At 53.8% G+C, this 23,679-nt stretch overlaps 11 protein-coding genes across 11 annotated transcripts; 2 read left to right on the forward strand and 9 right to left on the reverse strand.

Moving 5' to 3' along the window:
• Nucleotides 1-242: 242 nt before the first annotated feature.
• On the reverse strand, nucleotides 243-1,687 carry BROUX77_007574 (uncharacterized protein; the record flags this gene model as incomplete). The annotated part of the gene is made up of 3 exons (XM_073752683.1): nucleotides 243-611; nucleotides 760-968; nucleotides 1,360-1,687. The coding sequence occupies 3 exons, from the start codon at nucleotides 1,685-1,687 to the stop codon at nucleotides 243-245; spliced, it is 906 nt and encodes a 301-aa protein (XP_073601867.1).
• Nucleotides 1,688-2,073: 386 nt separating this feature from the next.
• Nucleotides 2,074-3,768, reverse strand: BROUX77_007575 (uncharacterized protein; the record flags this gene model as incomplete). The annotated part of the gene is made up of 1 exon (XM_073752684.1): nucleotides 2,074-3,768. The coding sequence occupies one exon, from the start codon at nucleotides 3,766-3,768 to the stop codon at nucleotides 2,074-2,076; it is 1,695 nt and encodes a 564-aa protein (XP_073601868.1).
• A 164-nt stretch (nucleotides 3,769-3,932) lies between these two features.
• Nucleotides 3,933-5,099, reverse strand: BROUX77_007576 (uncharacterized protein; the record flags this gene model as incomplete). The annotated part of the gene is made up of 1 exon (XM_073752686.1): nucleotides 3,933-5,099. One exon carries the CDS (start codon nucleotides 5,097-5,099, stop codon nucleotides 3,933-3,935), a length of 1,167 nt encoding a protein of 388 aa, XP_073601869.1.
• An 854-nt stretch (nucleotides 5,100-5,953) lies between these two features.
• BROUX77_007577 (uncharacterized protein) lies at nucleotides 5,954-6,619 on the reverse strand (the record flags this gene model as incomplete). The annotated part of the gene is made up of 1 exon (XM_073752687.1): nucleotides 5,954-6,619. One exon carries the CDS (start codon nucleotides 6,617-6,619, stop codon nucleotides 5,954-5,956), a length of 666 nt encoding a protein of 221 aa, XP_073601870.1.
• Nucleotides 6,620-6,732: 113 nt separating this feature from the next.
• BROUX77_007578 (uncharacterized protein) lies at nucleotides 6,733-8,584 on the forward strand (the record flags this gene model as incomplete). Its single annotated transcript, XM_073752688.1, has 3 exons — nucleotides 6,733-6,889; nucleotides 7,696-8,456; nucleotides 8,564-8,584. 3 exons carry the CDS (start codon nucleotides 6,733-6,735, stop codon nucleotides 8,582-8,584), a joined length of 939 nt encoding a protein of 312 aa, XP_073601871.1.
• Nucleotides 8,585-8,703: 119 nt separating this feature from the next.
• BROUX77_007579 (uncharacterized protein) lies at nucleotides 8,704-12,462 on the reverse strand (the record flags this gene model as incomplete). Its single annotated transcript, XM_073752689.1, has 1 exon — nucleotides 8,704-12,462. The coding sequence occupies one exon, from the start codon at nucleotides 12,460-12,462 to the stop codon at nucleotides 8,704-8,706; it is 3,759 nt and encodes a 1,252-aa protein (XP_073601872.1).
• A 997-nt stretch (nucleotides 12,463-13,459) lies between these two features.
• On the reverse strand, nucleotides 13,460-15,031 carry BROUX77_007580 (uncharacterized protein; the record flags this gene model as incomplete). The annotated part of the gene is made up of 1 exon (XM_073752690.1): nucleotides 13,460-15,031. The coding sequence occupies one exon, from the start codon at nucleotides 15,029-15,031 to the stop codon at nucleotides 13,460-13,462; it is 1,572 nt and encodes a 523-aa protein (XP_073601873.1).
• Nucleotides 15,032-15,150: 119 nt separating this feature from the next.
• Nucleotides 15,151-16,524, reverse strand: BROUX77_007581 (uncharacterized protein; the record flags this gene model as incomplete). Its single annotated transcript, XM_073752691.1, has 1 exon — nucleotides 15,151-16,524. The coding sequence occupies one exon, from the start codon at nucleotides 16,522-16,524 to the stop codon at nucleotides 15,151-15,153; it is 1,374 nt and encodes a 457-aa protein (XP_073601874.1).
• A 50-nt stretch (nucleotides 16,525-16,574) lies between these two features.
• On the reverse strand, nucleotides 16,575-17,970 carry BROUX77_007582 (uncharacterized protein; the record flags this gene model as incomplete). Its single annotated transcript, XM_073752692.1, has 2 exons — nucleotides 16,575-17,658; nucleotides 17,747-17,970. The coding sequence occupies 2 exons, from the start codon at nucleotides 17,968-17,970 to the stop codon at nucleotides 16,575-16,577; spliced, it is 1,308 nt and encodes a 435-aa protein (XP_073601875.1).
• Nucleotides 17,971-18,420: 450 nt separating this feature from the next.
• BROUX77_007583 (uncharacterized protein) lies at nucleotides 18,421-18,675 on the forward strand (the record flags this gene model as incomplete). Its single annotated transcript, XM_073752693.1, has 1 exon — nucleotides 18,421-18,675. One exon carries the CDS (start codon nucleotides 18,421-18,423, stop codon nucleotides 18,673-18,675), a length of 255 nt encoding a protein of 84 aa, XP_073601876.1.
• Nucleotides 18,676-19,280: 605 nt separating this feature from the next.
• On the reverse strand, nucleotides 19,281-23,636 carry BROUX77_007584 (uncharacterized protein; the record flags this gene model as incomplete). The annotated part of the gene is made up of 2 exons (XM_073752694.1): nucleotides 19,281-19,480; nucleotides 19,769-23,636. The coding sequence occupies 2 exons, from the start codon at nucleotides 23,634-23,636 to the stop codon at nucleotides 19,281-19,283; spliced, it is 4,068 nt and encodes a 1,355-aa protein (XP_073601877.1).
• Between the last annotated feature and the right edge of the window lie 43 nt (nucleotides 23,637-23,679).

Consider the following 23,679-nt stretch of genomic DNA (forward strand, 5'->3'; position numbering starts at 1 on the left):
GGGACGCGAACTGAAATGCGTATCAAGTTTCCATTTCTTTACAAGGTCACTGCTGATCATAGAGGGGGAAGCGCTACCGGTGTCAATCAATGCAATCACGGGACAAGTGTTGTTGATCACTGCATCTAATTGAATTGATGTGTTGGTAATAGATCTATTCAACTCTTCCCATTCCTTCACAGCAGCCTTGTCGTCTTTGAAAACCTGCTTGGGCCTCTGACCACGACTTGGGGCAGAGGCGATCAGTTTCCCGAGTCCTCCTCGGCGGTCTCGTAATATTCTTCGCCCTCTTCTTCGAGTACAGGAGGAGGGAGGTTCGTGGCTGCGCGAACACTCTGTTGTACCGGGGGGCGGGCACGCTCGAATGGGCAGTTAGGGGACATGTGGCCACCAGCGCCACAACGGAGGCACAGTCCTCTGGCTCTTCGTGACTGGAGTTCTTCCTTGGAGACCCACTTGGCACGACGGGGGGCACTGTTATGGGTGGGCGCCCAGTCCATGGCATCAGGGGAGTGTTGTGCCGGGACATTGCGGAACTGGGACGTCCGGGCAGGGTTCCTCGGAGGGTGGGCATGCCGACACTCGTCGAGTTTTTGCCAGGCATTAAGCACCTGTTGTGCGTATTGTTCGTAGGTTGGGGGGTCTGGGAAACCAGCCAGGGCAGACATCACTTGCCCGGGGGAGGGTGCGCCTCAGATTCATTATGCGCTCTTCGTGGCTCAGTCTATAGCAGCCAGCGATCTGCATCAACCGACTGACCCGAGCCAAATGTTCCGGAGCAGAGGCACCTCGGCATTTGAGGGTGTGCAGCTCCAAGAGTGCACGACGGGAAGCTGAGGTGTCCTCGAAGCAGCTGTCCAAGAATTCCAGGAACTTATCCACGTTCTCCAACGATGGATCGCGGCTCATGCGGGCAATGTAGGTCTGTGCCTGGAGCAAGGCATTGTCGGCTAACTGTGACGGGTTGTCTAAGTACGGAGAAAACTCATAGTTAGGTCCAATGCTGTTTATTATCTTTAACATAGGGAAGAAAAGAAAGAAAAGGAAGAAGAAAATCCAAACTAAAGATGGGGGAACTGGCTCTGCTTTATAGGCGTTCGACAATCCAGTTGTGCGCCCCACCAGGGCAACCAGCCCTATGACCCCTGTACAATAAAAGTGGAGCAACACCCGTGCACATAAAAGTGGGTCCCGACCCCTGTGACACAAAAAGTGGGTCGCACCCTGGTCGACTAAAAGTGGGTCCACAAACCCTAACCCGAAAGTGGACCCAACTTCAAATCACACAAAAAGTGGGTCAACATGGATCAGCCCAAAGATGATCCAACGTCGGGTCCACGACCCGTAACACTAACAGACCGTAACAGTGCAGAATGAACCCTCCTGCGCCGTTGAAGTGACTGTGGTCGTAGCGGTACTTCATCTCCACGTATGACCGGTACGTTGGGTAGAGATCAGGCCGCGTATGGTCATAACGGACCGGGCGGAGGTCGGAGGAGGTGTTTCGCACAACCACTGGGGTCGCGGGGGCGGAGTTGGGGAGTCCCTGCATTTCGTTATTGTGAGCCATTGTTGCTTCGTGGAAAACCTCTGGCTCACCGGGGACTTCTGGTAGTATGCTGTCTTCTCGGAAGCTGTGGTGGAAGGAAGAATCGTCGTCAGAGGGTGCAAAATAGTTTGGGGCCATAGGGTTTGGCCGCTGTGGATATTCAAATGGCAAAGTAAAAGAAAAGTAAAAATATATCTCGATCCCTCGTCGGGTCGGCGGTAAAGTAAAAAAAAAAGGAAAGATAAGAGTGACTTAAGGAAAAATAAAAAAAAAAAAAAAGGAAAAGGGAAAGGGGGGTTTGAGAATTCGAGATGATGTTAAGGTGTGATTACGCTAAGCTGGATCTTCACAGAAAGGGACACAGAGGGACAAAGATCTCGAATTGAAGAACAAAACTAAACTCTCTAAATGGTGTAGAAACAATGCGACTATTTATCCTGTTGGAAAGGGAGGCAACCGACGATCGGCGGCGACGACAACTAGTTCCTCTAGGAAGTGCCGTTAGTCTTGGTTCTGGTCTGGCATTAGTTTTGCCGTACCAGCGCCGGACTAGTCCTTCGAGGATACGCCGTTAGTGTTGGTGTCGGGCTTCCGTCGGTCCTTAAGGGTGCAACCCCAACAGCCTCACATTCAGAGGACCAGACAAAAGATTGCGTCTTTTTAGTCAACTCGAAGAGAGGTGTGCAGATTCTAGAGAAGTCACGGATGAACCTCCTATAGAAATTGGCAAAACCCAAAAAGGACTGGACTCCCTTAACAGTTCGGGGAGCCTCCCACTCACGGACAGCCGCAACTTTAGCGGGGTCCATCTTCAGAGCATCGGCTGAAATAACAAAGCCAACAAAGGTAGTTTCAGTCTTGTCGAATTCGCATTTTTCACCCTTGACAAACAGACTGGCCTGCGCTAATTTTAGCAGGACTTTGCGCACATGAACATCATGTTCCTCTTGGTTCAGAGAGAACACCAGGATATCATCCAAGTAACAGACACAGAATATGTCCAAATACTCCGACAAGACCTCGCTGACATATTTCTGACACGTGGCAGGAGCATTGGTGAGCCCAAACGGCATCACATTGTACTCAAAAATGCCATATCGAGTTCTGAAAGCTGTCTTGTATTCATCACCTTTCTTGATGCGAATCAAGTGGTACGCAGCTCTCAGATCCAGCTTTGTAAAAATGTTTCCCGTAGCCGCCGTGCGCAGTGATTCATTGATCCGAGGCAGAGGAGTTACGTCTTTGATGGTGATATCATTGACGGCTCGGAAATCAACACAGAATCGTAAACTGCCTGGCTTCCTAGCAAAAAGAATCGGGGAAGCCAGCGGCGAAGAGGAAGAGGAAATAAAGCCTTTAGCAAGCATGCCATCTAGATATTTTTTGACAGCCTGCAACTCGAGTGGAGTCATATCGTACAGCGGGGCCTTGGGGTATTTCGCATCGGGAACGAAGTTAATCGCATGATCAATGTCCCGGTGAGGTGGTAGTTGATCAGCACCTTCTCGAGAGAACAGAGGAAGTAGGTCATGGTATTTCTTCGGGATGCGTTCAAGGAGCCGTGCATGCTCTTGTTCCGGAGTTAGGTCCTCCTGATTGAGATAATCCAGGACTTCCTGAGCGGTGACACGATAAATCTGTAGTTTCTCAGCTTTGGCAAAGCGATGCAAAGCCTGAGACGACACCGTCACACAGGAACAAGACACAGCTGACGATTGTGCAATAAAAGAAGGAAGGGGTGAAGTGGCTGAAGCAGGAGCAGATCCCTCAATCTGACTGCCAGCGGTAGAAGCAATATTTTTGTCGTTTTTTGTATAAGAAAAATCAAACGAAGCGCCAGAATCAGTAGAAGCAGTCGAAACAGAAGAAGAAGAAGAAGAAGAATCAGAAGCTGCCACAGCATTGCCATCGGCGGTAGAAGTAACCGATATCTTGAGCGTATTGGAAGGCCAAGAAATTTCCGGGTTATGGGCGTCGAGCCAGCATTTCCCCAGGATGATGTGGTAGCCCCCAAGCTTCGTGATTTGAAAAACCAAAGTTTCTGAATAATTAGGAAAAGAGAGGGACAAAGGAACTTGGTGGGTCACTTTACCCGCAGCAGTTTCACTACCATCAACAACATGGAGCGACTCGGCTCTGGCCTTGAGAACAGTAGGAATCTGATGCCTTGCTATAAATTCAGAATCCACAAAACAAGTTGTTGATCCCGAATCCACCATAGCGTAGGCCTCAATGGAATTATTCACTGTCACAGGAATAACCAGAGGGGGAGAGTTACCATAATCGATAGCATTATCAAGAGAACAAGTGCTGATTCTCAAGAGACCCTCATCAGCAGCGTCAGGGCTAGCCAGGACCAGAGGGGAATGGGTCGGTAGCCCTTCTAGTTTTTTGACGCATCAGGCGCAGGGGCCGTCGAGGGAGCCCGGGTAGAAGTGGAGGGAGAAGGGACAGTAGCTGCGCGAAGAGCAAGGTTGTTTTTGGGGCAAGCCTTTAGCATGTGGTCCTTTGCGCCACACTTCCAACAAACACCCTTTGCCATTTTGCCGTCAGCAGTCTTACGGAAGGGTAGACCGTTGGCATCGGGACCTGCAGAGGTACCCTTAGCTGGCTTGGTGTTGGGGACAGCTTTTTGGGCGCCAGCATTTCTCGAACGAGAATCTTGCTGAAAGGGGACCACACCAGGAGGCGGTTGGATTTTCCCGTTGTTTCCCCGGGTTCGGTTGTTGATCGTATTGTCCAGCGTGTTGCAGAAATTAGCGAACTGATCAAGCGTTCCCTTAGGGGCAGGATAGGTGTTCCAAGCCAGAGCGTCCTGTATGTGGGGCTTGAGGCCTCGCTGAAATAGTGCAATGGTGAAATCAGCGTCGGCCCAACCGAGTTTCTTCAACAGCGTTGTAAAAGCAGAGTGATAGGCAGTACAAGTACCTGTCTGCTTTAAGTCGAAGATCTGCTGGGTCGCAGTCATGCGCCAGTCAGGGTCATCGAAAGCCTCAGCTAACGATTTCATAAAATCGTCGTACGTTTCAAAGTTCATGTGTCCAGTGGCCGGGTCCATCCGAGGCATGGCCCAATCCAGAGCGCCATCTCTAAGGTAGGAGAAGGCAGTCATCAGCTTGCGCTGCTCCGTGCGGTGGTGCTTGGGTGCAGCAGCAAATTTGACCGCAAGTTGCCTCTGGAACGCCTGGAAGCCTTGCTGATTGCCATCATAGGGCACGACATCAAGATGCTTGTCGGCCTCTTTCAACGGATCGGCATCCTCTTCCCGTTTGACTCGGGGAAGAGACTCAAGGGAGTTGAAGCGGGCTTCAGCGCCAGCCTGGAACGCAGCCCAGTAAACCTGAGCCGCATCAGGAACAGAGCCAACGGGGATGGGCGGGGCACCATCGTCGGTGCGCAGACCAGACATGTAAGCCGCCACAATAGCCATTTTGATCTCAGCACTGAACTCCCTAGGAAGGGCACCGAGATGCCAGTTCTCAGGAGTTCGGTCAGGAATCGACAGGAGGAACGTATTGAGATGCTCGATCATTTCGCGAGTGAGGGCCATTGCGAGTTGAAACGTAATAGAGAGGGAAAAATAAATGAGGAGAGAAAAAAGTGCCAAAGAGAGCCAAAGTTGTAATAGCGTCGGGTCTTCAAATGAAGCTTAACAAAATATTACGGATAGGGCCCGAAGAAAGGATTAGGGTTCCGGGTACAGCCAACGACTCGGGACAATGATAGGTTCCTGAGGTGGACAGTCGGGCCTGTGGAGGAAGACGTCAGTTAGACAGAGTGCTAAGACGTATGGTCGGTTGAGATGAAGAGGCAACACACAACTTAGATGGCTATTCTGAGAATAGAGCGGCACAAAGAGGAAGGAGGAGGAACAATCACACACTTCAAAGAAGAAGAAAGGTTGAACTGCAAAGAAAGCAAGAACAGAATGGTATAAAGAAGAAGAAGAAGGTAAGCAAGTGCATGTGATTGTTAAGCTTGGAGAACAAGAGTAAACCTGATCAACTCAGGGCAGGAGACGACGATATTTATGTTGTCGGCGCTCCTGACAAAACTCTGTCTTCCCAAGCTAGAAACAATCAACATCTAACTACGAACAAAAGATAAGTCTCGTGTAAACAAGACGTAACAGGTTCGTAACAATCGAACCAGATAACAACCCCCACCTAAGCACGCAATGGCAATTGCAACAAGAAAACTCCGCAGCAGCAGAACAACGTCTATCAGAGCACCCGTCCTCAGCACATCCCACGACAACCTCATATCCGTTGATCAACTCACGATCTACACAGACCAACCTGTGCCATAAGCGCATCTTCATAGGTCGCCGACCTTCGGCGTTGTGGAAAAGAAGAGTGGGGTAGGTCTCATGCATAACCCTTAGCATGAGCAGTGTCAGGATAGCTATTCATGACACTTTGAGACTTCCATCTCAACCAGCGTTTTGTGGTCGTGGCGCGACATTACGACGAGCCCGCACTCGTTGCCAAACTGGCGCAGGATGCGCATCAGCTGGGCCTCGGAGGCTGACTCCTTGAGTCGTTCTAGAACAAGGAAGACCTCGTTCATGATGGCGGCGTTCTGCTCGTCGCGCCGGCGCTTGCGCTCCAACATGAGAGCAATCTCTCGGGCGCGCTTCGCCGGAATCGTCTGGTCGTTGTTGTTGTTGTTGGTGTTGTTGGTGTCGTTCTCATCGCGCTGAGCCTGGCTGAACACGAACAGGTTCCCATCCAGTGCATTAGGCGTCGGCGTTGTCGCGTCCGAGTCGCGCGAGTCGGGTGTCGAGGGAATCTCAACCACCGGCGCATCTTCAACACCTGCATCGACTTTCATCGATGAGGTGACGGGCGCAGGCTGCAACGGTGAACGCAGCAGCTCGTCGTCGTCGGAACGCGGTTCCTGGCTCGCCATCTGGGCAAAACTCAGCCCCAGGCGCGTCGTGCGGCGCGTTTCATCGCGCGCGGTCGGTTTCTTGTCTATTTTGTTCGATGCACTGCTCGAACTAGTCTTAGAATCAATTGAGCTGTTGCTCAGAGTCGTTTTGGTGAGTTTTTCTGTCGATTTGGCCATTTTTGATGCAGGTGTATATCTGTGGGGGTCAATGTTGTAACCGTGGGTCCCACGATGAGTTGATAGTACTGCGCCAAACGTTACTGAACCTACTGAACAAGAAGTTCATTCGAATGAGTAGTTCCACTGCTGCTGCCCCCATCCTGTTCGTCAAGAAACCTGGCGGTGGACTTAGATTCTGCGTGGACTACCGTCTGTTGAACAAGCTGATGAAGAAGGATAGATACCCGTTACCCAACTTCAAGGAAACACTACGCCAAATCAGCCGTTGTCGCTGTGGTGCAGTGGTATAGCACCTGGCAAGGCTTTTCGGTTGGCTACCGAGAAGTCGTAGGTTCGATTCCTACCAGTGACGCCAATTTTCTACGAGCAGTCAACCTTAACTGGGGCACTTGGGGTTAGTGCTGCTCGTTGGAAATTCATACCAAAAGCTATTCATGTATTTCCTTTCTGTCATAACTTGGGGATTATATTTGTGGGATCTTAGATGTAACTGCCTCCCTGCCAGGGGATTGGAGTATATTATGTATAGTAGCTAGCTTTTTTTTTTTTTTTTTTATTCATTACTCGCATGGAACCTGACAGGGTTATGGCGAGGTGTATATTAATACTATACACGAATCAAGGTTTAACGGAATCTCAAACAAGCTAGCTACTACACATAATATACTCCAAACCCCTGGCAGGGAGGCAGTTACATCTAAGATCCCACAAATATAATCCCCAAGTTATGACAGAAAGGAAATACATGAATAGCTTTTGGTATGAATTTCCAACGAGCAGCACTAACCCCAAGTGCCCCAGTCAAGGTTGACTGCTCGTAGAAAATTGGCGTCACTGGTAGGAATCGAACCTACGACTTCTCGGTAGCTAACTGAAAAGCCTTGCCAGGTGCTATACCACTGCACCACAGCGACTGTAGCTAGCTTGTTTGAGATTCCGTTAAACCTTGATTCGTATATAGTATTAATATACACCTCGCCATAACCCTGTCAGGTTCCATGCGAGTAATGAATAAAAAAAAAAAAAAAAAATCAGCCGTTCAAAGTGGTTCACTAAGCTTGACGTCGTTGCAGCGTTCCATAATATCCGTATCGAGCCAGGCCACGAATGGAAGACCGCTTTCCGTACGCGCCTGGGCTCCTTTGAATGGAACGTGATGCCGTTTGGTTTGTCCAATGCTCCTGCCCAATTCCAACGCTTCCTGAATTCCGTATTGCAAGAGTACCTCGACCTGTTTTGTTCTGCTTACGTTGATGACATCCTAGTGTACACCGATGGCTCCCTCGACGAGCACAAGGAACAAGTTAACCACGTCCTAGCCAAGCTCGTGAAGGCCGGACTGACGGTTGACATCGACAAGTGCGAGTTCGGTGTACAAGAAGTCAAGTACCTGGGCTACATCATCAAGCCTGGAAAAGCAACAATGGATCCTGCCAAGGTGCAAGCAGTGAAAGACTGGCCCGTACCCAGTTCCAAGAAAGAGCTCCGTGGCTTCCTAGGATTTGCCAATTTTTACCGCCCGTTCATCAAGAACTTTGCCGAAGTAGCCGTCCCTCTCACTTCACTGACTGGTCACCTAGTTCCCTTCGTCTGGTCTCCAGAATGCCAAGCTGCCTTCTCGTCACTCAAAGATCTCTTCTGTGCTTCGCCCGTCTTGCGCCTCTTCGACCACTCTCTGCCAACAACTGTCGAAGCTGACTCTTCAGGCTACAGCACTGGAGCTGTCCTATTGCAGCAGCATCCAGATGGCCTGTTTCCATGTGCCTACATCAGCCAGAAGCTGTCTCCTGCCGAGTCCAACTATGAGATCCATGACAAAGAAATGTTGGCAATTGTCCGAGCCCTGAAAGAGTGGAGAGGAGAGTTACGTGGCGCCCAGGGACCCATCCGAGTGTTTTTTTTTTTTTTTTTTTTATTCATTACTCGCATGGAACCTGATAGGGTTATGGCGAGGTGCAGTAAATCTACACATAGCAAGGTACAATAAAACAACATCCAAACTCTAGCAAAAATCAACGACAAAGGAAATACGTCGTGTTCGACACAGTAATTTGTCCAAAGACACAAGCACCAACTCCTCCTCACTCCTCAACTTCCTCCACTCTCCTCCCACCACTACTTTCTCTTGTCCCCACACCTTCTACCCAGGCCTTCGTGCAAAAACCCGTCTTGCGAACAAACTTCAGCAGCACCTCGGTTCCGTTATTCGTATTGAAGAGCGTCGGGAGATCTAGCGACTTAGGACTCAATGCCATGGCCATCTCTTGACGCTCTGCAGAAAATGCGGCGCAGTGCAGCAGCACATGCTCAACGCTCTCGCTTTCATGTTCTTGACAACGGCGGCACCGGTCCGAGTCCGTCTTCTTGATGAGCAGCAGGTAGGGCAACAAGTTGCCTTTACCCACCTTCATCTGGAAGTACGCCGAGGTTAGCCATCTTGGTCCGGAAACCTTGGGCGCCTTAGCACGGAGAACTGGATCACCACCGATGGTACGCAGGTAGTGCGAGCCATGGGAGGGACCAGCGGCGGTGTCTCGCTCAAAAGCCCAGAGAGTCTCCCACTTGTCCATGGTAAACCTCCTAACCCTGGCGAAGACACTGCCCAGTGAGCTGAACTTGCGTTCATCATCACTCTCGAGAGCCTGGCGTGCAACCGCGTCTGCAATCTCGTTCCCCGCTATGCCCATGTGCCCGGGACACCACATCACCGTGACTGGCGACGTGAATGTACCGAGGACGCGGCGGGCCTGCCACGCGAAGTGGCCGTGCTTGCGGAGCCGCGCAATGGCAGCTTGGCTGTCGACAAACACATAGCAGGGGCGAGCTTGCTTTGTTATTTTTTCTGTTTTGGCGAGGAGCGTGAGTGCCTCCACGATGGCGGCGCTCTCGCAGTCTGCAACCTCCACATCTTGCAGTCGGTGACTGACTTTCGTTTTGATTTCACCGGTTTTGGTATCGACCACGCACGCTGCAAGTGAGCATCTGGAGCCTTCTTTGGAGCCGTCCGTATACACGGTGACGGCATCGTTCGGAAGTCTTGACAAGAACTGGGCATGCCTGACGGCAGCGTCCTCCTTGGGTCCAGGGTCGACGACGATGGAGATGCGGTCGGTCAGTGGCGGCTGCCAGGGACTATCCCACTCCTGTCGGCGACGTTCTCGTCTCCACATGCCTGCCACCAATGGCTTCAACTCGCGCATGATGCAGCCGAGTCGAGTCTTGACACTCATGTTATGCCCCAGGAGAGGCAGGTCTGAGTCATCGGGGGCAAGCTCGTCCTTGTCGGGTTGGGACGCAACACGGACGGGATGGTTGCGTTGGAGGCGGAGAGTGCGAGCGGCGTAGGCCATGCGTGCTTTGGCGAATCGAATAGAGGGGGGCGGGAGGCCGGCCTCGACTTCGACGGCGCGTGTTGGTGAACCGCGGAATGTACCTAGGATACGGGCGGCAGCTTGGCTTTGCAGTTTCTGGTATACCCTTTGCAGACTGAGCTGGGGTTTTGACGGGTCATACCAGAGAATTGATCCGTAATCGGCGACGGTACCCACACAGGAGATGTAGAGCTGACGGAGTGCCGCGATGGACAGTCCACGCGTGTTCGAAGCCAGCCGAAGCAAGCCGCGGAACGCGATCTCAGCCTTTTGGGTCCGTGCCTGGACGTGCTGTTTAAACGAAAGTCTGTTGTCGAAATGGAAACCTAGCCACTTGACCATCTTTTGGGGACGCACAGTGACATCACCTACTCGGACAGTTTGGGAGGCCCATTTTGCAGCATCGGTGTAGTGGATCAGCTCAGTTTTGCTCTCTTCAAACTCAATGCCGTAGTCGCGAGCCTTGGCCCGCAGCTCCGTCACGAGTTCTTCGAGAAGCGCCGCCGAACGCCTCGGGCTTTTGGACGCCACGGTTACGCTGAAGTCGTCTATATACGACAGCTGAAGTTGTGGTGTGTCGCCGGCCACCCGAGCCACTATATGCCGAGCATACAACAGGAAGAGTAGAGGACTGATGGGGGAACCTTGGGGGATGCCGATGTTAACCGGGGTCATCGGAAACGGCTGACCCTCGATGTGCAGGCCGACAGTACGGTCCTGGAGGAACGAAGCAACCCATTTTCGGAACACCAGGGGAAGACCGAGCTCACGTAAGCTGCGCATCAAGCAGGGCTTTGACACGTGGTCGAAAGCGCCCTTGACGTCAAGGAAGAGAGTGCTTGGAACGAGCTTCATCTCCTTGACCTTCTGCAGGTGGCTGACGTATACGAGAGCGGCGTCCATGGCTGAACGCTGTTTGCGGCCTCCCAGTTGAGTGTCGTCTAGAAGCGAGCTGTCATGGCAATTAGCGAGGTACCCTAAGCGGGTCGCAAAGACTTTCTCGAGCACTTTGCCTAGACAGTTGAGCAGTGAGATGATGCGGTAGGACTTTACGACTGAATAATCAGCCTTTCCGTCTTTCGCGAGCACAATCCCAGTAGCTTGCTTCCAGAGTGTGGGGTGTATTCCGAGGCGAGACAGGGCTTTGTAGACGGAGAGAAAGGGCGCGGGATGGGCCTCAAAGGCGATCTGGATGATCTTGGCGTTCATGCCGTCGGGCCCGGGGGCCTTCTTGGCGTTGGCGGACATGATTGCCTCCTTGATCTCGTGGTCTGTAAGGTCAGGCCAGGGGTATATGCTTCGGTCGGTGTCGTTCGGGGGGGTGTCGTGATGGGGGTCGTGATGGGGGTCGTGTGTATCGGCAACGTCAGGTCGGGGGTCGACACCTGCGCTAGACGTAGCACCCAGTAGCGTCAGGAAAGCCTTTTCCTTCTCCTCGGGGGTATTGGCTAACCCGTCTGGCCCCTGGATGGGGGGGAAGTAACTCGCCGTAGCTGGCTTGGTGTATTTCCAGGCTGTGTAGACCTTTTCGTTGTCAGCGTCAGAAAGAAAGGTAGTCCAGTGAGTAGACTTAGCATCTTCGACAGCATGGGTGTACTTGTTGCGAATCGAATGAAACTCAACCAGCGACAGCCTGCCTCGTCTGTATCTTCTCTCTGCGCGCGATGCGGCCTGACGTTGTGATTGTAGCTCGGGCGTCCACCATGGCTTTGCGCGGGCACTGTGCCTCTTCACTGACATGCACCTCTGACAAGCAGATTGCAGGGCCTCGGAAAGCAGTCGCGCCATTGCGTCACCGTCTGCAGAAATCTCTGCCAGGGACAGCTGAAGCTCAAGGTCGGCCTGGCCAGCCAGCCATTCCTTGCGAAACAGCGACCAGTCGGCCGTCTTGGTGTTGAACGCCGGGTTACGTGTTAGGGTTTTGGGTGTGGTGGTGCTGACGTAATCAAAACTGATGGCCCGGTGATCGGAGCCCGTCTCCTGAAGATACCTCCAGTTCGTAAACAGGCCCGGTCGAGACCGCAGGGAAAATGCGAGGTCGATCACCGAGGTCGTGCTGCTGTTGACGTATGTGCCGCCGTTGCGTTCAACGTAGTCGTCGTCGACAATCAGGGTGGCATTCTGCGACATCAGCCAGTTAGCAAAAGAGTCAGCTCGTGGTTCGTGGGGATGCTCTCGCTGGGAATTCCACCAATGGTGATGGAGATTGAAGTCGCCGAGAAGCAAAGTACTGGTGTCAATATTGCGCGATAAAAGATTGGTGCGCTCAATGGTATAGGGGCGGGGTTGGGTCTCGGGGACAGGCTGCACAGTCAGCTGGCGTTCGTTGTAGACATTGAGAAGCGAAAACGGCTCCGACGCAAGGATGCGCAGGGTCTGAATATCACTCTCAGCATCGCCAAACTCGAACAGCACAGAAAACGGCAGGCCTTGGCGGACGTAGGTCAGGACCCGCGGGCGCAAAGGCATGGCCTCGAGATTCCTAACATTAAACGGCACAACCGGTCGCTGTGGTGCAGTGGTATAGCACCTGGCAAGGCTTTTCAGTTAGCTACCGAGAAGTCGTAGGTTCGATTCCTACCAGTGACGCCAATTTTCTACGAGCAGTCAACCTTGACTGGGGCACTTGGGGTTAGTGCTGCTCGTTGGAAATTCATACCAAAAGCTATTCATGTATTTCCTTTCTGTCATAACTTGGGGATTATATTTGTGGGATCTTAGATGTAACTGCCTCCCTGCCAGGGGTTTGGAGTATATTATGTGTAGTAGCTAGCTTGTTTGAGATTCCGTTAAACCTTGATTCGTGTATAGTATTAATATACACCTCGCCATAACCCTGTCAGGTTCCATGCGAGTAATGAATAAAAAAAAAAAAAAAAAACGGCACAACCAGGGTGAAGCCCGGCTGCGTCAATGTTCTATACCCAGCTTTGAGTTTTATGGTATAAGGCTCCTGGATGCAGACAATGTCCGCCTTTCCGGTTGCAGCAGCCTCAAGTATTGTCTCATGAACAGCCTTCATTTTGTGCACGTTGTGCTGAAGGATGCGTAGACGTTTTTTTTTTTTTTTTTTTATTCATTACTCGCATGGAACCTGACAGGGTTATGGCGAGGTGTATATTAATACTATACACGAATCAAGGTTTAACGGAATCTCAAACAAGCTAGCTACTACACATAATATACTCCAATCCCCTGGCAGGGAGGCAGTTACATCTAAGATCCCACAAATATAATCCCCAAGTTATGACAGAAAGGAAATACATGAATAGCTTTTGGTATGAATTTCCAACGAGCAGCACTAACCCCAAGTGCCCCAGTTAAGGTTGACTGCTCGTAGAAAATTGGTGTCACTGGTAGGAATCGAACCTACGACTTCTCGGTAGCCAACCGAAAAGCCTTGCCAGGTGCTATACCACTGCACCACAGCGACTGCGTAGACGTTGTCCGGCCGTAGGGCCCTCTTTCATAGGCGAGGGGGGCCGTCTGTCGTAGATTTGCGGTCAACGTAGGGCACTGCTGGGACAATAGCGCCGCCGACGTTGACGTTTTTGCCGACACACTTGTCGTAGTCAGCCTGGGTCAGGGCCTCGACGACCACCGAGCCAGCCTGCTTACCCTTGGCAGGGACCACAAGCCAGCGCAGCGAGTCGGAGATCTTGACGCCGTTGAAGTCCGCCATGTCCTTGGGCAGCTCCTTGAGACTGTCGAAACCGTCTTCAATCGGCACACCGTGGATGACAAAGCAGAGCTTTGACGACTTGTGTGTTCTGGAGCCGGGAGATGTGGCGCGCGTGAACTCGCAGGCGCCAAAGCAGGACAGCTCCTTGACCACGCGCTGCAGATTGGAGGTCATCAATTTGACGGCCTCACTGTCCACAGCGTGCAGCAAGATGTTGCCCGCCTTGGTGCGCTGGACCGCAGACACTGCAGTCTTGCCAAGAAGGCGGTTCACCGCGTCGCGCACGCGTCGCTGGGGCAGCGCGCTGGCTCTCGACTCGGGTGTGGTGACAATAACGACGGCCGTTTTCTCGCGAGGGGCAGTCGTGGTGGTCGTGGTGGTGGTCGTGTTGGGGGCGGGGGTCGTGGTTTTGTTGGCAGCCTTCTTCTGGGCGCGCTTGGCGACTACGGTCCACGTGTCGGGGGACTCAGTGGGCGCGTCGGCATCAGCCATAGCCGTGTCCGGGGCGGGAGGCGAGGCGGCGTCATCGGTAGTAGTAGTGGCGGTCGAGGTGGTGGTCGAGGTAGTGGTGTCGGGTGTGCTGGACTGGTCGCCAGCGGTGTCGATGACCATAGCATCAGCCTGGTCAGTGGCGGCGGTTGTGGTGGTTGCGGCGGTCGCAGCATTTTTTTTGGCCTTTTTGCCGCGGCGTCTGCGCTTATTGGCCTTAGGCGCAGGGGTGGCGTTTTTTTTGCTGGCACAGGGCTCACTGCCCAGGACAGAAGGCGCGGCTGGCACCTCAGGTGTCTGCGTCGCAGCCTCGCTGTACGCAGCCACGGCTTCAGCCTCGTGTGCTGGCTTGGGGCGGGCAGCCTTTGAGACTTCCATCTCAACCAGCGTCTTGTGGTCGTGGCGCGACATTACGACGAGCCCGCACTCGTTGCCAAACTGGCGCAGGATGCGCATCAGCTGGGCCTCGGAGGCTGACTCCTTGAGTCGTTCTAGAACAAGGAAGACCTCGTTCATGATGGCGGCGTTCTGCTCGTCGCGCCGGCGCTTGCGCTCCAACATGAGAGCAATCTCTCGGGCGCGCTTCGCCGGAATCGTCTGGTCGTTGTTGTTGTTGTTGGTGTTGTTGGTGTTGTTGGTGTCGTTCTCATCGCGCTGAGCCTGGCTGAACACGAACAGGTTCCCATCCAGTGCATTAGGCGTCGGCGTTGTCGCGTCCGAGTCGCGCGAGTCGGGTGTCGAGGGAATCTCAACCACCGGCGCATCTTCAACACCTGCATCGACTTTCATCGATGAGGTGACGGGCGCAGGCTGCGACGGTGAACGCAGCAGCTCGTCGTCGTCGGAACGCGGTTCCTGGCTCGCCATCTGGGCAAAACTCAGCCCCAGGCGCGTCGTGCGGCGCGTTTCATCGCGCGCGGTCGGTTTCTTGTCTATTTTGTTCGATGCACTGCTCGAACTAGTCTTAGAATCAATTGAGCTGTTGCTCAGAGTCGTTTTGGTGAGTTTTTCTGTCGATTTGGCCATTTTTGATGCAGGTGTATATCTGTAGCCTTGACTTTGTCAGGGTCTGCACGGATGCCGGAGCCGGGTTCAACGATGAAACCAAGGTACTTGATGGACGGGGACTCAAATTCACTTTTATCCCAGTCAAGCTGTAAGCCAGCATCTCCGAGAGCGCGGATGATCTGACAGACAAGGTTACGGTGTTCTTTGCGGGAGTCAGAGCTGTAGATCACTACATCGTCGAGGTAAGCAGAGCAGGAGATACCGAGCCAGCGGGAGAGCACATGATTGATAAAACGTTGGAAAGCAGCAGGAGCACCAGTGAGGCCGAAAGGGGTGACTAGCCATTCATACGCGCCGAGATGGGTGCGGAAGGCCGTGTAGGCTTCACTACCTTCTTTCAGGCGGAGACGGTGGAACGCGGAGATTACATCGACCTTGGAGACGTACTTGGCGGCAGCGATGTCACGGAGGGTGTCGTTGATCAGTGGTAACGGGTAACCATCCTTCTCTGTGACGCTGTTCAGGGCACGGTAGTCTACGCAAAAACGAAGACCACCACCAGGTTTCTTCACGAAGATGACAGGAGCACCTCCCTCAGCACTACTGGCTCGGATAAAGCCAGCGTCGAGCAAGTCGTAGAGAGTTTTCCGGAGCAGCAGCAGTTCTTCTCGGCTCATTGAGTACAGAGGGCACGAGGGCGGGGACAAGCCTGGTTTAAGGCGGATCTCTGTATCAATGCCAGGGCGGTTCGGGGGGAGCTCGGAAGCTTTCTTCCTGTCGAAAGCGTCGATGACAGGAAGGAGCCACTCGGGACAGTTGGCGCGGGGGTCGGTGTAAATTTTGGCCTTGAGGGCCTTCTCAATGTCGTGAAGAGTGGCGGAGAAGATGCGGACATTGTGAGAACGGCGGGCTCTGAGGTGAAAGGCGCGGACGGCGTGGGCAGTAACAGGGAGGACATCGGGATTGGCAGTACAGTTGGTAAGACGAAGGGGAGTGGGCAAGCGGATGAAGACTTCGTTCTGGGCAGGGCGGAGGGAAGCGTCGTGCTTGGCAATCCAGCCTTGACCCAGGATGAGGTCCTCAGTCTGACCAGGGACGATGTAGGCGTAGAGTTTCTCGTCCAATCCTCCGAGACCAAGATCGAAGACAGCAACTTGGTCTATGACGGGTGGATTTCGGTCATCAACTACTTGAGCAATTGGACGAGGGCAGATGGGCAGGATAGTAGCGTGGGCGCGGGTGGCGGTGCGCGGAGAGACGGTGGCAAGACACAGGCAACCGGAGTCGACGAAGGCAGAGGTAGAACAAGTTTTATTGAGAACAACATCTATATAGGTACCTCTAGCCCCCATTTCCTCCCGAGCGATCTTCTCTCCTTGGGGCTCTAGACGGCGACGTTCGCCTAGAGCTCTCCATTTCCCGACATGTCGCGGGACGCGGGCGTGGGCACAGGCAGGGGCAGAGCTGGGGTCGGCGCAGCAAGCTGGGGAAGGTTGGTGGAGCGGACAGGGACGGTAGTAGTGGGGGCAAAGTTCAGTGGACAGTTCTGGCGCAGATGGCCAGTCTGGCGGCAGCGGAAGCAGGCGCGGTTGCGGCGGAGGCGCTCGCGCTCCTCGTCGGTCAGGGGCTGAAGGGCCGTGGCAGTGACAGTGGGAGTCCAATCCATAGCATCGGGGTGACGAGCAGCAGCCGACGGGGGAACGGAGGAAACAAAAGGGCCAGCAGGAGCAGGGGAAACAGGGTGGGCAGCGTACGGAGAGTAGGTCGTGTTATCAGTGAAAGCGGAGTAGTGGCCGCGGCGGGGACGAGGTAGGAATTGCTCAGCCTTGGAAGCGACGTTTTGCATGCAGTTGGTAAATTCAGGGTACGTCGCGGGGACGTTGACATAGACCATCGCTTGTCTGAGGGCAGGCGCCATGGCGGTTTGCAACTTCGAAATGCGGTTGCGGTCGCCAATGATGTTGGCGTCCTGGAGGACTTTTTCGAAGCGGGGCAGGAACAAGGCGAAGGGTTCAGAGGGTCCCTGGCGCATGTTGTCCAGGTGGAAGAGAGCACGGTCAGCAGCAAAGGGGTCGATGAATATGGAGTCCAAGTACTCCAGGAACTGGTGGGGCCCGGTGTCGTTCAGCAAGCCCTGCTCGAAGTACGCCACGACGAGGTTCTGGGCTTCTACCGTCATACGCGCAAAAAGGTACGCGTATTGCTTGCGGTGGTCACCGATTGACTCGCTGTCCAGTGCAAGCTTGGAGCGGGCACTCAGGGCCCAGACGCGGTAGGCAGAGCGTTGGCCGGAAAACAAGGCGATATCCGGGAGGGCACGCTTCCTCGGTTCGAGGTTTCTTTCCGTAGTTGCAACGGGCACGGGAGCAGCGGGGACAGCAGTGGGGACAGGGGACGCAGGGACGACGGCGGGAGCGGAAGTAGCGGTGGCAGCACGGGCAAAAGCTTGGAGATCGGCGATGGCCTGATCTCGTTTTTGTTGGCCACTGTTGAACTCGTCGCGCAATTGTTGTTGCGCGTGGTCGTGCTTCTCTTTTTTTTTTTTTTTTATTCATTACTCGCATGGAACCTGACAGGGTTATGGCGAGGTGTATATTAATAAATAATATGAATATGTCGTGCTTCTCGTTGAGCTGCTGGATGGCTTGCAGCAGATCTTGAAGCGACGGGGCCGCCGGGGCTGGAACAGGGACAGTAGGATCGGACATGGCTGTCGGAGGAGGCTCAGAGTCGAAGAAGACGGTGTTGTTGGAAGTGGTGTCAGAGTCGGGGTCGGTGGTAGGTGCACAGTAGGGCATGTGACGGTGGAACAAAAGAGGAACAGAGAGAAACGATGTACAGGTGGCGGGTGGTAACGAGGAAAAGGTACGAAGACAGGGTAAAAGAAACGAGGACAGTGTAAACAAGGGTAGATCTGTTTCTATTGTAAGGCTTTACGGTCTAAAGGAGAACGCTTTTAGAACAGCAGAAATAAATTAAGAAACAGATAAAGAGAAAAGACTAATGTACAAGAAAACGGGCGGAAACAACACTATCTATATACGCGCGGTAGAGGTATGACGCGTACCCTTGACAACGACGGTGTGCACACGGGTTTGGCAGGCGGTGAGTAACGGCGGTGTGCAAGGCGGTGTGGACGGCGGTGTAAACGGCGGTGAGGGCGGAGCCTGAGCCTACCTCGATCCATAGATCGTTACATTATCAATCTTCATCACACATTATTTTTTACTGTTACACAAACTCTCAACATGAGTGGCCGCACCACCGACGACATGCGGGCCGCTTACGCAAGCTCCCCTGTCCCCAGTGTCGACAGCACTGAGGACAAATATGCTCAACGGTTCGCCAAGCTGGAGAGCAAGTTTGCCAAGATGCTGGCTATGCTGGAGAACCAGAGCGAAGCCGCCCAGCAGGCAGCCGCCCAAACCCAAGCCTCCCAAGCAGCGCTTGCTACCGCCACCGCTGCTGCTGCCGCCGCCGCCTCAGCGGCTGGTAACGTGTAAGGGGCCAAGTCGTAAAAGGACGTAGAAGGGCAGAAACAGATATATTGCGATGGAGAGAAGAAGAAAGAACTAACTAAAACTAGGAGAGAGCAGCAGCTCTTTATACTGCCTGGGTAGAACAACTGAGGCCTACCTGATTGACCCAAACGTGGTGAGTCATCGGGCGTTCGGATCAAGGCCGGTTGGGCCACTTGTATTCGGACCGTCAGTAGTCGGGCCTTTGCGGACTCGGACCACCGACACTCGAACCACCGTTGCTCAAGCCACACCGGCTTCAACTCGGGCAATCAGGCAAAGCCTTGACCCGGGTCTCCCAGACCCTAACATCAGCCTCCTTCTCTTTCTTCCCATCCTCCCATGGCCGTGTAACACAAAAAAAGAAAACAACAGGAAGGTGGACACCAACTGAAAACAACAAAAGGGAATAGCAAACAACAAGCAACTAATCATCGGTAAACGACAACAGAACGAACAAGGAGTGGAACAGACAGTGGAGAAACAAAAAAAATGTCAAAGGAAAGGGAAATAGACCCTGTGCAACAACCGTGGAACTCGCAGCTCCTTCAATCAAACTTCGGACTCAAGCAGTCCTCTCGCCACGGCACTCACACCTCAACGTCGGCAGTCTCCTGCGCTCGCAAGAATTCTTCTAAAGCAGCCGTTTCTTCCAGCGCCTCTGTAGGTTCCCAAGTGGGATCTCGCCAACCAACCCATTTCACCAAGTACTGGGCTGGTTCGTCTCTCGTGGCTGGCCGGTGTTCCAGGATCTTCTCGACTTCGTATTCCTCAAAGCCATCGATCTCGACTGGTCCGGGGCTCGATACGTGCGGGTCTTGTGAGGGCCAAGGGTCTTTTTTTTTTTTTTTTTTTATTCATTACTCGCATGGAACCTGATAGGGTTATGGCGAGGTGCAGTAAATCTACACATAGCAAGGTACAATAAAACAACATCCAAACTCCAGCAAAAATCAACGACAAAGGAAATACGTCGTGGTCGACACAGTAATTTGTCCAAAGACACAAGCACCAACTCCTCCTCACTCCTCAACTTCCTCCACTCTCCTCCCACCACTACTTTCTCTTCTCCCCACACCTTCTACCCAGGCTTTTGTGCAAAAACCCGTCTTGCGAACAAACTTCAGCAGCACCTCGGTTCCGTTATTCGTATTGAAAAGCGTCGGAAGATCTAGCGACTTAGGACTCAATGCCATGGCCATCTCTTGACGCTCTGCAGAAAATGCGGCGCAGTGCAGCAGCACATGCTCAACGCTCTCGCTTTCATGTTCTTGACAACGGCGGCACCGGTCCGAGTCCGTCTTCTTGATGAGCAGCAGGTAGGGCAACAAGTTGCCTTTACCCACCTTCATCTGGAAGTACGCCGAGGTTAGCCATCTTGGTCCGGAAACCTTGGGCGCCTTAGCACGGAGAACTGGATCACCACCGATGGTACGCAGGTAGTGCGAGCCGTGGGAGGGACCAGCGGCGGTGTCTCGCTCAAAAGCCCAGAGAGTCTCCCACTTGTCCATGGTAAACCTCCTAACCCTGGCGAAGACACTGCCCAGTGAGCTGAACTTGCGTTCATCATCACTCTCGAGAGCCTGGCGTGCAACCGCGTCTGCAATCTCGTTCCCCACTATGCCCATGTGCCCGGGACACCACATCACCGTGACTGGCGACGTGAATGTACCTAGGACGCGGCGGGCCTGCCACGCGAAGTGGCCGTGCTTGCGGAGCCGCGCAATGGCAGCTTGGCTGTCGACAAACACATAGCAGGGGCGAGCTTGCTTTGTTATTTTTTCTGTTTTGGCGAGGAGCGTGAGTGCCTCCACGATGGCGGCGCTCTCGCAGTCTGCAACCTCCACATCTTGCAGTCGATGACTGACTTTCGTTTTGATTTCACCGGTTTTGGTATCGACCACGCACGCTGCAAGCGAGCACCTGGAGCCTTCTTTGGAGCCGTCCGTATACACGGTGACGGCATCGTTCGGAAGTCTTGACAAGAACTGGGCATGCCTGACGGCAGCGTCCTCCTTGGGTCCAGGGTCGACGACGATGGAGATGCGGTCGGTCAGTGGCGGCTGCCAGGGACTATCCCACTCCTGTCGGCGACGTTCTCGTCTCCACATGCCTGCCACCAATGGCTTCAACTCGCGCATGATGCAGCCGAGTCGAGTCTTGACACTCATGTTATGCCCCAGGAGAGGCAGGTCTGAGTCATCGGGGGCAAGCTCGTCCTTGTCGGGTTGGGACGCAACACGGACGGGATGGTTGCGTTGGAGGCGGAGAGTGCGAGCGGCGTAGGCCATGCGTGCTTTGGCGAATCGAATAGAGGGGGGCGGGAGGCCGGCCTCGACTTCGACAGCGCGTGTTGGTGAACCGCGGAATGTACCTAGGATACGGGCGGCAGCTTGGCTTTGCAGTTTCTGGTATACCCTTTGCAGACTGAGCTGGGGTTTTGACGGGTCATACCAGAGAATTGATCCGTAATCGGCGACGGTACCCACACAGGAGATGTAGAGCTGACGGAGTGCCGCGATGGACAGTCCACGCGTGTTCGAAGCGAGCCGAAGCAAGCCGCGGAACGCGATCTCAGCCTTTTGGGTCCGTGCCTGGACGTGCTGTTTAAACGAAAGTCTGTTGTCGAAATGGAAACCTAGCCACTTGACCATCTTTTGGGGACGCACAGTGACATCACCTACTCGGACAGTTTGGGAGGCCCACTTTGCAGCATCGGTGTAGTGGATGAGCTCAGTTTTGCTCTCTTCAAACTCAATGCCGTAGTCACGAGCCTTGGCCCGCAGCTCCGTCACGAGTTCTTCGAGAAGCGCCGCTGAACGCCTCGGGCTTTTGGACGCCACGGTTACGCTGAAGTCGTCTATATACGACAGCTGAAGTTGTGGTGTGTCGCCGGCCACCCGAGCCACTATATGCCGAGCATACAACAGGAAGAGTAGAGGACTGATGGGGGAACCTTGGGGGATGCCGATGTTAACCGGGGTCATCGGAAACGGCTGACCCTCGATGTGCAGGCCGACAGTACGGTCCTGGAGGAACGAAGCAACCCATTTTCGGAACACCAGGGGAAGACCGAGCTCACGTAAGCTGCGCATCAAGCAGGGCTTTGACACGTGGTCGAAAGCGCCCTTGACGTCAAGGAAGAGAGTGCTTGGAACGAGCTTCATCTCCTTGACCTTCTGCAGGTGGCTGACGTATACGAGAGCGGCGTCCATGGCTGAACGCTGTTTGCGGCCTCCCAGTTGAGTGTCGTCTAGAAGCGAGCTGTCATGGCAATTAGCGAGGTACCCTAAGCGGGTCGCAAAGACTTTCTCGAGCACTTTGCCTAGACAGTTGAGCAGTGAGATGATGCGGTAGGACTTTACGACTGAATAATCAGCCTTTCCGTCTTTCGCGAGCACAATCCCAGTAGCTTGCTTCCAGAGTGTGGGGTGTATTCCGAGGCGAGACAGGGCTTTGTAGACGGAGAGAAAGGGCGCGGGATGGGCCTCAAAGGCGATCTGGATGATCTTGGCGTTCATGCCGTCGGGCCCGGGGGCCTTCTTGGCGTTGGCGGACATGATTGCCTCCTTGATCTCGTGGTCTGTAAGGTCAGGCCAGGGGTATATGCTTCGGTCGGTGTCGTTCGGGGGGGTGTCGTGATGGGGGTCGTGATGGGGGTCGTGTGTATCGGCAACGTCAGGTCGGGGGTCGACACCTGCGCTAGACGTAGCACCCAGTAGCGTCAGGAAAGCCTTTTCCTTCTCCTCGGGGGTATTGGCTAACCCGTCTGGCCCCTGGATGGGGGGGAAGTAACTCGCCGTGGCTGGCTTGGTGTATTTCCAGGCTGTGTAGACCTTTTCGTTGTCAGCGTCAGAAAGAAAGGTAGTCCAGTGAGTAGACTTAGCATCTTCGACAGCATGGGTGTACTTGTTGCGAATCGAATGAAACTCAACCAGCGACAGCCTGCCTCGTCTGTATCTTCTCTCTGCGCGCGATGCGGCCTGACGTTGTGATTGTAGCTCGGGCGTCCACCATGGCTTTGCGCGGGCACTGTGCCTCTTCACTGACATGCACCTCTGACAAGCAGATTGCAGGGCCTCGGAAAGCAGTCGCGCCATTGCGTCACCGTCTGCAGAAATCTCTGCCAGGGACAGCTGAAGCTCAAGGTCAGCCTGGCCAGCCAGCCATTCCTTGCGAAACAGCGACCAGTCGGCCGTCTTGGTGTTGAACGCCGGGTTACGTGTTAGGGTTTTGGGTGTGGTGGTGCTGACGTAATCAAAACTGATGGCCCGGTGATCGGAGCCCGTCTCCTGAAGATACCTCCAGTTCGTAAACAGGCCCGGTCGAGACCGCAGGGAAAATGCGAGGTCGATCACCGAGGTCGTGCTGCTGTTGACGTATGTGCCGCCGTTGCGTTCAACGTAGTCGTCGTCGACAATCAGGGTGGCATTCTGCGACATCAGCCAGTTAGCAAAAGAGTCAGCTCGTGGTTCGTGGGGATGCTCTCGCTGGGAATTCCACCAATGGTGATGGAGATTGAAGTCGCCGAGAAGCAAAGTACTGGTGTCAATATTGCGCGATAAAAGATTGGTGCGCTCAATGGTATAGGGGCGGGGTTGGGTCTCGGGGACAGGCTGCACAGTCAGCTGGCGTTCGTTGTAGACATTGAGAAGCGAAAACGGCTCCGACGCAAGGATGCGCAGGGTCTGAATATCACTCTCAGCATCGCCAAACTCGAACAGCACAGAAAACGGCAGGCCTTGGCGGACGTAGGTCAGGACCCGCGGGCGCAAAGGCATGGCCTCGAGATTCCTAACATTAAACGGCACAACCAGGGTGAAGCCCGGCTGCGTCAATGTTCTATACCCAGCTTTGAGTTTTATGGTATAAGGCTCCTGGATGCAGACAATGTCCGCCTTTCCGGTTGCAGCAGCCTCAAGTATTGTCTCATGAACAGCCTTCATTTTGTGCACGTTGTGCTGAAGGATGCGTAGACGTTGTCCGGCC

This window comes from Berkeleyomyces rouxiae (genome assembly GCF_048999995.1).
Source record: "Berkeleyomyces rouxiae strain 22BRR77 chromosome Unknown BrBRR77_ptg000012l, whole genome shotgun sequence".
NCBI classification, from domain to species: Eukaryota; Fungi; Ascomycota; class Sordariomycetes; order Microascales; family Ceratocystidaceae; genus Berkeleyomyces; species Berkeleyomyces rouxiae.